The 13,965-nt window shown below is 38.9% G+C and overlaps 1 protein-coding gene across 9 annotated transcripts in view; it reads left to right on the top strand.

Moving 5' to 3' along the window:
- Positions 1 to 13,965, top strand: part of LOC139612730 (CUB and sushi domain-containing protein 3-like) — a 223,133-nt gene that overhangs the window by 190,153 nt on the left and 19,015 nt on the right. For all 9 annotated transcript variants that reach the window (XM_071468639.1, XM_071468635.1, XM_071468631.1 and 6 more), the window contains 2 exons: positions 5,492 to 5,674; positions 11,324 to 11,497. In XM_071468639.1, coding sequence (XP_071324740.1) covers positions 5,492 to 5,674; positions 11,324 to 11,497 — 357 coding nt within the window. The remainder of the gene's footprint in view (positions 1 to 5,491; positions 5,675 to 11,323; positions 11,498 to 13,965) is intronic.

The following is a 13,965-nucleotide window of genomic DNA, read 5'->3' as shown; positions in this document are numbered from 1 at the left end:
TAAAACAAATGTCTTAAACTGCAAAGCAAATAAATACTTCAGATAAATACTGAAAAGATTTATGAGAGAGAGGAGTGGTGATGATTTTGCTTTCTATTTCTGCCAAAAAGAAGCTCTCTGGGTTACCAACTGTGGGGCTAAAATAGGGTATAAGATTTCAAATATCACATAAATCTCTTTGAGCTGTCTTTTCCCTGCAAAGCATCAGAACTGTCAGGCAGGTTTTTATTGTCTGGATCTCAGCAAATGAGCCTTGCAGTAATTAAGAGGTATGCCAATCTATATTCAATTTGCACCAGGACGATTATCAAACAAAATTACACATTGTTCTTCTCTTTGAAAATCACCATATTCTCTCCTCTGTTATTGAATCACAAGAAAAGATAAATGGTATGGGCATAATTTTCAATTTTGGAATGAATGAATCTCTGGGGAGATACACACAGGGAGGAAGAAGGAGAGAAAGATTGAAAATTGCATTGAATAATAATGATCAAACATGCAGAAAGGCAGAATAGCTTTCTTGCCTCTTTTTCACACTTTGAAGCCAGCTTATCACCAAACTTATTATTTCTATGCTCCTGTATGCTATCACTTCACGTTAAATTTTTAGTGGTCAGATCAGGGACATCAACACTTAAGATGCCAAGATTGGCTCAGTGTGCCTTCATTAAGGAGGCAATCATTTTCACGGTTCATGGGTAATCGATCACGTAGGTTAGCAGATCAAAGTCACACAACGTTCTCAAGGTGAGAGAGAAAAGTTGCTCTTTTATTTTTTTCTTCTCACTCATACTCGATGGTTGATGAATTAGATTTATAGAGCATTATCAGAAATTAGGTAATTTGCTGAAGTGCATTAGAAAAGAGAGTTGCTCAGTGAAGTGTGAAGTAAAGCCATAAAGCATTTTATGAAATAAACAGTAAACACTGATTATTCAGGGAGAACATTTGCTTTGTAACATGGTGTGATCCTGTATTTATAGCAGAATCCACTTCTCTCCTCCATTCCTCTCCTCTCTCCCCTAGTTTAAAAGCCAATCCAACACAGTGGTGTTGGATTTCTCCTTATGATTGTGGGGTAAGGGGATATGATTAAATGAAGACACCAGAGCAAAATGTCTATTTGCAGATTTAGAACTAACGATGTTACAGTTTTCTGCAGAAACCTGATTCTTAAACATCATTTTAATTATCAAAGCAGTATCTCTAATCATAGTGGAGTCCTTCAATCCAAAATAACTAAGTTCTGACCAGAGCTAAAACTGAAATAAGTCTCAGTCTGTTTGCTCACCACAGATCCTGATCTCTGGTTGAGATGAGATGTGAGCACTCCAGTGACAAAAGAAGGGAAAAGTGTTCATGATGCAGTGACATATGCTACCTATAATACTTAAGCATGGTTCAAAAATATCATACAGTAAGGGATAAAGAGAGACCTGTTAGCTGACTAACTGCATTTAAATAAAGGTTTTACTGGAAGCATGTTATTGCAGTGCATGTAAACTCCTTCTTTGATTTCCTGCTTTAACTTGATTTCTCCCAGTTTTCTTGGGCACAAGTAAATGTACTGAATGGAAAAAGCTGTACTGCTGAGTTAAGCTGTTGAAGTCAACAGCCTGCAGCTTTTCTGCATTGTACTGACTGACTGGGGTTTTCACTTCTACAGATAGACAGGCATATGTAAACATTTGTATTTAAGTACACACATACTTTTACTTTCTCTCTTCTAGTAAGAACACTTTTTCATATTCTCATGTTTTTTAGTTAAAATTTTATCAGCTGTCTTTTATTAATGCCAGCTGCTTCTGGCTCATGTTTGATGAGACATATGCTTAATTCAGGATAATGTGTTTCAGAGTAATGGTGGTGGCTCAGATTCAACATGAATGAAAACACAAACACTTAAGTACAATCAAACAAAAATGCGTGTTATGTTTGTAATTCGACATTATATGTGTCGTCATTGCCAGCATGTTACCATGCCAACATCATCATCCAAGTGGAAGCAATGCTGTGTACAGCCTCACAGAGCTGTTTTGTTAAGATATAAAATTAAATAGTTTTTCACTGAAAATATATTTAACAGATTATTTTAGTGAGTAACTGAGAAGATTTGGTCAGTTTACCAGATTTTTTCCAGTTTGAAAATTTTAATGTATGAATTCACATAGAGAAATTTTCATGACTTCAGGTTGAGGCCATTCATCATGCATGTAAACAAAATAACTTGCAGTCATGTAAATGATTAATTTACTTTCCAGAAGCAAAACATTATTTGTTTATAAAGCTTATCATGTTGTACATTTATATTTATTAGAAAAGAAGGAATCATATTTCTACCTAAGGTCTAGGGTGGGAGCTGTGGATGGACAGTTGGTTGTAAGAAGTATCTGATATAAACTGAAGACTGGGATCATACCAAGTATTGAGGATATTGTTTCCAAATACTGTAGATGTAGGCTGTGGCTGAGTTTCTCAGCACATTCCTGTCTGCATGGATAGATACTATTTGGGTATCTACTTGGGTATCTACTTACTACTTGGGTGTGAGTAGTAAAATATTGTTGTAAGATTTAGGTGAAGTGACTTAGATTAAACTGAAGTGACACTAAAAAGAGTTCACTATCCAAAATGCCTTGTCAAAAGAGGTCCAAGAAATCAGATAAAGTTGCCAGGTTAGTTTATTTATCACACAGTTTCCTTAAAAGGCAGGCAGGAGTGAAAATAAAAGTCATGGGTCTTACATCATGAGTCTACAATTCATTCATCAGACATAGATTACAGGACACTGGACGCAGGAACCTAATTTTTAAAATAGATGTAGCTAGGATTCGATTCATTATCAGAACAAGCAAGAACATACTGCCAGAAGACCCAGCTTCTTCACTGTGCTCTGAATTAGCAACTCTCAAATGTATCCTGTCAGGATACAAAGTTAGTCTCACCCAGTGATGATAAATGTGTCCAAGTGTTGAAGTCCTTGGCTGCAACTGAAAATAAACAAACAGAAATTAATTTAAGGGAGGAGGCGTTTGCAGGGACAGCCGTATGCATCAAACTGGCTTCTAACATTAAGGTGAACAAGTCAGGAAAGATTTTGTAATAAGTAGTCACAAATTAGCACTGTAAGATGAAACAAGGGCTATGAAAAAGCTATCAAATAGAGGTTGGCAACCTATAGATTCATCAGAGATAGTACAAGGCTAAGACCTGACAATGTAGAGGGCCAGCACTCAGCCATCGGTTTACTTTAGAGGAATCATGCCACCAGAAAAAACAGCCAAGGACAGGCAAAAGAAGAGACTGAACAAAAACGTCAGGGGGAGGGGAGCGCTCCAATGCTATTATCATTTTCACAGGGCTATACTATTGAATTGGAGAAAACTGAGCCAATATCTCAAGATCATATAATCAAAGTGGTGCATTTTAGAAAGGAAATGTTTAGATAAAACATGGTTACTACTATAAGTATTACTATGACAGTACAGATGTCCCTCAGGGGCACAGTACAACAGATGCTGTGTGATGATGCTTTGAATGCTTGGTCATAGGCTAATATGGCAACAGCTGTATCTTCAGTTTCTCTGGATATTTCTTATGTTCAAGTGACTAGTGATAAAAGTCATGGAAATCATTGTGTAGCTATTTTTATTGCTCTGTATGCTTAATGCTACACAGGAGCACAGAGTCATTATGCATGATGATCCATTGCAGTTACCTTGATTAAATAACGCACAGCCAACACAAGGTTGCTGCAAAATAACCTCACAAACATTTGTGGTTCACACAATTTATGCTACTTTTTAGTACGTTATTGTTTTTTGTTTGTTTTATGTTTTTTTAAAGGTGCAGATTGAGCAATTATGTGTATATTGTTGCTGTCCAATGAAAACCCTTATATTCCTATATCTGATTGCGTTTCCTGGTTGAATGCATTTTCCTTTATGAGTCAATAGTAATATAATATGTATTAAGCAAAAGCCCTCTAAAACCTATGGTTGAATCTAAAAAAAAATGCATTGCAAAAGTTAAAGCAAAATTGTTTTTCTTCGTTAATGAACAGTTGACATTTTGGAGATACTTCATACTAATTTGATTTCATTGTATTGTTATTAATGTAACCATGTGTCATTATAATGGATCCAAAGTCCCCTCCTCTGATGCCACATTCAAATATATGGGATGGGATGGATTGTAAACAGGGGAAAGAAGACACCTATATGATTACAGAGTGAGCGATTTGTGGCTAAAAATACTGGACTGTTTACCAACAGTTTAACACTATATCCATGAATTTGGGTTTAATTACCTTGAATGACAGACTGTGGCTGACAGGAGGCATCTGTGTTTGTTTGGTTTTCAGGCCCTTCTGTATTATAATGCGCCAAGTCAGATTTATCAGAGCTTTCAAAAAGTCAGTTTCCCAGTTTTAATTACAACTTGGATGTTGACATGACTGCTATTTACAAGTCGATTTACAAGTTAGAGCGTGGCATAAATCTTGTTACCAAGCCCAGTTTGTTTTATATGAAGTCTTCAGTCGGGGTGCTTTGAAGTTTTTGTGGTGAAAAATTCAGCCAAACTGGTTTCTCCTGTAATAGTGTGAACAGGGATCGACACCACACAGGGGTCAACCAGGGCCATCCTGTCAAGTGTGAGAGCTGATAAATGACCTGTCAAATGCACATAAAAGACACCCAGGGAAGAGTGGAGCTCGATGTGTGAAACCACCAATGCCTGTGATGTAACAGTCCGTAACTGTTCAGAGCAATTTCTACTATAGCAGTAAAAGACAGCAGGGACGCAATTAAGAGTTACTGATAACCATCACATTATAAGTTACAATGGTGAGTTTTTTATAGCTTTAATTTAATCATCTTGTATAACAGTAGTTTGTAGTGCTTGACAAAATAACTAGGAACAGGTACATGCTATTCAGCAAATTATCACTGTAATAAGTATGAACTGTTCGTGAAGGATTGTGGGTCAAGGTGCATTGTCTGATTCTATAATGCTTCATTTTGTGAGCCATTTTCATTATGCACAACTATGTTTGGCTCAGCTGTTTAAAACTTTTGAAACAAATTTGTGCCTGAGAGGATGATTATTAAGGCTGAGAGGATAATTACTAATCATTACAAGTTCAACACACCCTTTATATCTGCAGCATATGAACAAAAACAAGTGCATTGTTATGCCCTCATGGCATAAGTGAACAAATGCGAGATTAGGAGACCACCAACAACTTTGCATGAGAAGGCTAAAAATAGAAAGTCTAGTGGACAAAGCAGGCTCACTGCTGTGGTCAATTGATAAGCCCTCTGCAGTTTTTTTCAGAGTGCATAGGCATAATGGATAATCACAGCAGACACTCTCTAATTATAACATGATGTTTTATTTTTGTAATAGGGTATATTTAGTAGTTTAGTAAGATCACTACTCTGGATGATTCCTGATTCATGTTCCCTATGTGTGACATCAATGACAGTGATCACCTGTGGCGACCCTGGTATTCCAGCGAATGGACTTAGATTTGGTGATGACATCACAGTGGGCCAGAACGTGACGTTCGCATGTCAGCCGGGATATGTGTTGATAGGAGGGGACAACACTGTCACGAGGACCTGCACCAACAATGGCACCTGGAGTGGCACCATGCCAACATGCCAAGGTAAGTACCACACACAAATGCACCCCCTCATGGACACTGCATCGTACACACACTGCAGTCTGTCAACCTTGATAACCATCAGAACGTGCTGTAACAACCTTGGCACGCTAGCACACTGTCACGTACAATATAAAGTGCATGCTTACACCCTGAGATCTAATGAGATTAGCAAACAAGGTGACACAGTAATTCCTATGTGGTCAGATAGTGTCATATTGTTCACTTAAGTGTGCTGGTAACAGCAGTGCCAACGATACATTACACTGGATGTCTGTGAGACAGACACACACACACACATATACACATGCATATATTTGCACATGCATATATTTGCATGCATGCTTATACAAGTATACATACTGTATACATACTGAACACCCATAAAAACATGACAAGCAACTTTAAATGTTTATCTTCATTGTTTTCTACAATGTTCAGTACACCCCTACATTACAAAATTGGTGCTTTATATTACCAGGTTCCTGAATAAGAGACAGCTCTGTTCAAGTGGGTTTTAAAAAAAAATGCCTAGCTAATTTTTAGAGCCCTTGATCTAGGACACACTGATTTCACCCACACCTGCATCTAGACTTGCACCTGTGGTGGCACAGAGCCAAGGCTAAAAGTTCCTCTGACACCTGGTGATGGATGGCTAGCAAGTCCTCTTCATCACAACAAGGATCTCTCTAATTGTATTCCAACAGTTAATCATTGGCTTCCTCTCTCTAAAAGTTTGTGCACAGTCTATGGGCTTGATTAACATCAAAGGAAGAAAATCCACCAAAAGAGCTTAGTTGTTGTACGCCCATCAGCGCTACATCACTCAATGATTTATGATGCTCAAGTGGAGGCACTGATGTAATGCATGTCTGCTGTCGACACCCAAAAGTAAGTATTGCAGGGAAGATTAACTTGTGCACTGAACAGTTCAAATGTACACCAGGAAAGGGAAGAGCCCACGAGGCAAATGGTGGCTCATTGTTGCTAAGGAACTGCTCCCAGGCTGCTCTCTCAGTTACAGCGAACAGAGCTGCTGTTGTATTTGCCTCTTGAGAAATGAGAAAGGACAAATGAAATGTGAAAAAGAGGCACAGTCTGCGAGACTGTCATGATAAATATGAAAACAGGAAGGAGAAGTATATACAAACAAGTAATTGAAAGGCAAAGAATTATAAAAAATGAAACACACATGGACAAATTCATAGAAAGGGAATGAGTATCAGAAACAAACACTGAGCCTGTTGATTTTTTTTCTTCTTATGGATGTTTTTGATTCTAGTTATACTCTGTGTTTAAGAGCCTGTTGTGGACCCAGAAGTAGGTTGTGCCATTGCCAGTCTCAGCCTGGTCAGGTGCGAGAAAGAACTGATGAAGCCTGTTGGATGAGAGGTGAAACGTCTTCCTAGACAAATAACCAAGTCCAGTTGCTTTCGATTTAAAACTCCTTTGAGATACTATGACCTGGACAAATGAGAATATTCACAGGCTTGTGCCATTGCCATTTCTTAGCTCATAGAGAGCTATGGTCTTAAGCCACACACTTCTTACCTTCCTCAGGCTCCCCGTATGACCTTGCCCAGAAGTTTACAACATCCAAACTGACACTGATTTGTAATATTTCATGGGTGTGTTTCATTATTAACATGCCTTGTTCCGTGGTATGTTGAAGCTGTTGGACGAATTGATGGTCACACAACTGTTACCCAGGGCAATTTAAATGGATGGAGAAAGAGACAGACCATGGGTGTATGTGTGCACGCATGTGTGTATAAAAGTGTGTGAAGCTCCTAACCTCCGAGCGCTAATCCTTGACAGCTACCACAACAGCTCAGGCACTTGGCCCCGATGTTGCTACGCTTGATGGGGGTGGTGTGGAGAGAAGTGAAACCCTAGAGCTTAACCTTCCTAATCACACATACACACACTCTCACACACCACCATGCATGCTTATAATCACATGGGGGCATTCAATCGTCAATTGTCTCTTTCTCGCATACATAGACACTGATGCTCACACACCTTCACACTGGCTCCCACCACTGCTGCTGCCTGAATGTTGTCATCTTGTACTGACCTGTGTGCATTAGTCAGTGAGCTACAGGATCCCTCCCACCTCCTCTCACTCTCTCCGCTGCTCTCACTTTTCCAGCAGCACTTATTTCTCTCATGGGGTAAATGAATAAAAGAAAAGCAAAAGAGGAGTTTCATTACCAAGTTAGTGCTCTATATTAATTTTGCTCCTCCTCAGTGTGTGGATGGGGTTTTACGAAGGAATACATATGTTTTATAGTTTATTTTCTCCTTTTCGCTGTTTGCTCCCTCTCCGTTGGTGTCTTTCTAAGACTATCTGGGACAAGCTACAGAACAGCCTGCTGATTATCACAGTTTTTTATCATCTCTCTCGCTGACAGCCTACGCAGCAAGAGGTCTTTCGAAAAAGACTGAGAAAATATCTATTTTCTTGCATCTCAAACTGAAAACAATGCCTCCTCCAATAAGATTGGTTGCCTTTTTCTTTTGCATGATTAGGTTCAAGTTTAAGAATCAGAAGGTGTTAAGGTGTAGCGGTTCAGGCAGGGTGAGCTGTTTGAAACTGTCATGATGCAGGGCATCTGTCATCTTGTCATAGATTTATTTGATGTGCCGCGGGGATATGAGTTGATATTCCAGGGAGGGAGGTTAAAGATAGAGAGGAGGAAGCAAGAGAAGGAAAGACAGGGAGAGAGAATTGAAGACTAAGAGGGAAAGAAAGATTTTACATGTGCCGAATCTGTGCATAATTTTGCACTTAATGCATGTGCATCAGTGCTAGCCACGGCATTTGTGTGTGGTGTACGTACACACACTGCTGATGACACATCTTAAGCCTTGCCCGACAAGGATTCAGTTTGAATCCCAGGTTTGGCGTGTTCAGCTAAGAGGCACTAATGCTGCTTAGAACTACTTAGGAAAATGGGGACACTCTCTGCTTCCCATTCAGTTCTGCCTGCCACCCGTGCCTTCATTATTATGATTTTTTTTCTTTCATTTTTTCAAAGTAATTTCTGATGTAGTCCTTAGGGGATTAGTAGGCCTACTCCTCTAATCAGCGTAACTTTGCAACTTGCACATGTGCACCTACACATTGTCCTTCCATCTATCTTTCTCTCCCCCTCTCTTTCTTTCCCTCACATAGACATATTGTAGGCAGAGACACATACACACCCTTTCTACTTTACAGCATCCAGCTGGGCATTTTAGCGAGGTAATTCAGACTGAAGTGTCTTTTTTTCCTAGAGCACCAGAGCAACAACATGGAAATCCCAAATTGAAGACACTCTTCACTAATTCATTAACATCAAAGAGAAACAATTTCAAGTGAACTTGTTTCTCCTTGAGAACTTGAGAAAAAAAATTGCATTATCAAACAAAACATTAAAGAACATAATGCAACATCAGTATGGTTTTGCCTTTAACTTGTATTCACTTCTGTCCAAATATAGCATACAGCTTCTAAAGCATATATGTTTTATATTGCTGCAAAATGTCTGTATGGAAATCTTTTTGGATCCGCTGCCAACCAAGAATAAAAGATGCTTCCACCTTGGAGAGAATATGTGACTATCCCACAGTGGCCTGCTCCACATTTACTGTAATTCCTTGTGTAGAAAAAAAACATATAACTAAAGATTTTGTGACAAGAAAGTTGTCCATATTGTGCCTACTTTATATTTTAACTATTAAAATTGTAATTTGAAGCCTACTTATTCTCAAATTATTGCTGCAATATAGCATAAAAACTAGCTTTAAACAACTGATCAGAAAACTGTGCTTGCTGTATCAGTATCAATTCTTCCAGTCTTATAGATCTCTATTCTCTTTATTTACCTTTGTAGCCAACTTCAATTTGACAAAATTAGATCTTCTTCTTTCTTTCTCATTATAGTTAATTGTTTTCCAACTCATCAAGTCAATACAGTTTATTTATAGAGCACATTAAAAACAACTAACTCTTCTATAGTTTATGTGAAGTATATCTATTAAAATTCAATGAGGCCATGGTTTGGTTGAAATCCATTTCATTTTAGGCCAGATTTAAGCCTGAAACAAGCTTTGAAAATTGGTTCCTAAATGATGAGCAACCAGGTAAATGGAAAGCTCAGAGGTTGACTAAAGATAAAGCACATAGCCACTTAAGACTACACAGTACTGTTCAGTCATATATTTTACACTGATTTTCTATCCGGACACCGACAGCAGCGGGTGAATTAATTGGTCTCTCCTATAGGAACTAATAAGTGAAATCACCTGCTGTAGTCTTAGTTGAGCGTGAAAATCAGCATGATGACTTCTGGCATGCAGTATGCCAAGTTGTTTAGATGTAGAGAGTAACTGTGCTGTTAGTGAGAGAGGTCAGCATGCACAGTATTAGGCTTGAAGCAAATTGAGGCAGGTGGGAGGAAGATAGGCGAAGAAGTGTCCAGTGGTCAGGTAATTTCAAATCTGGGACTCAGGTGAAAGCTACTTCAATCTGCCTTGGTTCAGTTGTGGTGCTTATAATAATGCCAACTGAAGCAGTGGCTGAGTTTGTCTCTGTTCATGGTCCTGCCCCAAACATGTCCATACAGGCCTGCCTTCAAAGGCCCGCATCCTGTATGTTTTTGTCATGATATGCTAAGTGAAAATTAGTATGTTGTTGTACTTCCAAAAGACTAAACCTTAACTTGAGATCCAGGTGTTAACATGACAGTTTAAGTAACTGGATTTGTAAACTAAACATCTGATCTTGCCAGACAGTTGCCTGACTTCAATTTGCAGATCTTTGTTCAAGTGTGCCGGCATGCATGAGTGTCTAAAAGAAAGAGAGACTTGGGGAAATGATGGGTGTTGAGGGAGGATAGTAATGGTATAAAACAACTGCTATGATTTATTCACATCCTTAAAACCCATATCCCATCTGTGTCCCCACGGGTTCATCTCCAAGTGTGTCAGAACAAACTCCAAGCTTTATTATGCATTCATTTATTACATTTGTTGAGCAGAAAGTTTATGGCTTACACAGACACAAGATGTCCCCTCATTCCTCACAGAAATTATTCAGTATACTGCAAACATAAACGGCCGAAAAATTGCACACAGTCACAGTCAAAACACAGGCCATTTCTTTGGGCTAAAGATCTCGTTTTCACTCAGTCATATTCCACATTATGTAAAATGGTGAATTTGTGCTACCTCTATTGCCTCTTGATACTGAAAAATAGCACTGTAATTTGAAACATGCAGCGTAATAATACATTTGACAAAACATGTTGTCATGTTCATGTTTAACCTGCATGAAAAAGCTGACTTGAATCCTGCTGCATCTTACAAAGAAACGCTACTGAGGTGCTGTGGGACGTCGTTCTGGATATGAATGGGCAGATAAGACCTGTGAGAATGTTTAATATATTTTAAAATGTTCTGTACTTTTGCTCTGTCTGGTTTCTGTATAATCCATTGGTGGATTTACTGAGACTTGTTAGTCAAATGTCTTGCTCTTGAGTAGAACCTGGTTTGCTCTCAGCCTTACAATCCATTTTTTTTTTACCTGGTCTTGACTCAAGTTTGACTGGACCAGTTTTGCTGTACTCTGATAAGCTTGTCCTAACTGTGCCCTCACTATCCCCACAGTGGTGACATGTCCCACGCCCCCACCCATCCCTAACGGCCTCCTGGAGGGCTCAGTCCTGGAGTGGGGTACCAGCGTGAGCTACAGCTGCCTACCTGGCTATGAGCTGTCCTTCCCTGCTGTGCTCACCTGCACAGGCAATGGGACATGGAGTGGAGACCTGCCTCAGTGCTTGCGTGAGTCACCATTTTGTACTTTCATGATAATTATAGTAATAATTATAGGGGTCTCGAGGGGAAGTCGCCTTGTGTTTAGGCTGAATTGGTGTTAGTGACATTTCAGTCACCATCTGAAACACAGTTATTTGCACAGTGAGATAAACTGGGTCTTTTCTCTTGATATTACTTTTTAAACATTATGAAGCATGTGGAAACTTGGAATCATTAAAATCTGGAATACTGTGGCCTTTTTCCCCACTCATCATGAATTCATTTTACATCACTGAGCAGAAGGTGATTCTATATAATAATCCAGTCAATACAATAACATGTATGCTTTTCTTTGAGGAAGTCATGAAATAATGCATGCATGTTATTTTACAACCTGCCTCACACATTCATTACTTTGCATTAGTTTTAAGTTGTTTCCTCCAAGGCAAGCCCCCTTACACCACTTTGCTGCTTGCCCCTTTTGAGGTTATCTCAAGTTAATGAAATTAATGAAATTCATTAATAAGTCATGGAATTTAACATCAAGGCCAAGGTGCAAAAACTGAATTAGGATACAAATAGAATAAGGCAGTCTTGCAGAGATGCAGAACAGGGATTATTAGTGTTGCTCTTAGTTACAACATCATGGTATTTTTTGTAAGCAGTCAGTCATACTTAATCTTTAAACCACCTTCAGTGGCCACAAAATGACTTTTTCTGTTTTTGCAATGAAATACAAAAAATGTTAACCATTAGAAGGACTTTGCATCTTACCTGTTAATAAAAAATATAAATGTATATCTCATCATTAATGCATCAATTGAATCTCCAATTTACATTTTGATTAAATGAAAAGTGAATTGACCTGTAGTTCTCGAGTCAATGTTGCTACAATACTGATGACGATGATTATGATCTGAGTGATACCACAAGTGCAGTGTCTGGTGCTCTTTGATACATTGAGACCCTCTCAGAAGCGTCTTTGTAATCACAATAATAATCCCTGGGATGCATGACTGCTCAAGAGTGTCTCACTGTCATCAGAATCATTCTTGCATTATATGAGTCAGACAGAAATGAAATATCAAGAAGGGTTAAGCACTTACTTACCTGTATGTTTGTTTCTCTCTGCATGTTTGTCAGGGCGAAGAGGAATCAAAGCAAATGCCACTAAAAATATTCATGCACTACACTCCAAGTGCTGAAAGATGTGTTGTTTTTTTTCTAACTGCTGTGATGCATTTAAAGCATCTCCACTGTATGCGGTCCTTTTGTCTCGACAGTTGACGTGCTCCATTTTGCATGACACTAATTGATTATTGCAGCTCTCTTATGCAGGAATCTCTGCTATCAGATATGGATTTTATTGGCTAGGTGCACTAATGTGCATAATGTGCATATAGTAACTAAGCTGTGTTGATTTCTGAATTTAGATAGTAGTTAGTTTCTGAAGTGGAGTGAAATTAGATGGTTTGTTGTCTTTCAGTACCACATGTTGCATCACAACATACAAAAACTGTCTGAGACCCTGGAGTCTATTTAAAAAGAACTACAATCACTTGTGTGCTCTTTTGTAATTGATGCTAATGACAGCATTTGGTGCTTGTGGCCATATTCAGTCAGGCGAACATGGTCCCATTTGGGTATTTAGCATCTGAGATCCAGCTGACAGACTGCTAGTGTTTGTGACCATGCAACAGAAGCACAGTAACTCATGCAGCCATTTGCTTTTCTAAATTGCCACATTGCAGTTGTTTATTCTAATTCATGTATATCAATGTGCACACTGCTCTCTGATTTATATCCTGCTTAACTATAAAGGATTGCATTTGTCAGTTACAAGCAGATCTGTGCTTCACCAGCTGCCTGTTTTTACTGAGGTGCACGGGTATCTCTGGGTTCTTGTTGTTATGATGGTTAAAAAATGCCATGTGGTCATAAAATGGATAAGGTTCCACTTGGTAAATGTACCATATCTACTGGATGTCTACTGCAATTATGATGAGCAGTGTCATCCCTCACACACCACAATCATTTTTCCACATCAGCACCCCCAAATCAACCTCAGCTTTTTGAGTCACTAACCTTTATGTTCCATGATGAAATGTTAGTTGCCAGTGGCAACAGTGTGTCTGGTATTGTTTTCACCTTGTGAGTCTGTGTGTGTGTGTGTACATGTGTGATCATGGCAACATGTGGTCCCTGAGACACCTACTGTAGCAGGAACCACCACAGAGGCAGTTTTGCAAACTTTAGCAGGTGTTTATATGTCTGTTGGATTTTGATTTTGTCAACGCAATAATGTCACAACTGTGCAAGATATAGTCACAACACTTTACAGGTGTGCTGACATCAGCTTACATCAGAATGAAGAGTTCAAAGATGGGTTTGTCCAACCCATAAGTAATGGTTACTCACGTAATAATGTGGTAATGACTGATGAGTACTCATTGGTCGGAACGTCAACATATTGGCAGGCGTCATTGCGGGTGTGG

The sequence above is a fragment of the Trachinotus anak genome, unplaced genomic scaffold (assembly GCF_046630095.1).
Source record: "Trachinotus anak isolate AG129_WGS33_773 ecotype Australia unplaced genomic scaffold, CSIRO_AGI_Tana_v1 ptg000032l, whole genome shotgun sequence".
Lineage (NCBI taxonomy): Eukaryota > Metazoa > Chordata > Actinopteri > Carangiformes > Carangidae > Trachinotus > Trachinotus anak.
Note: the sequence above shows the minus strand (reverse complement) of the source record. Positions and strands in the feature narration are given on the sequence as shown.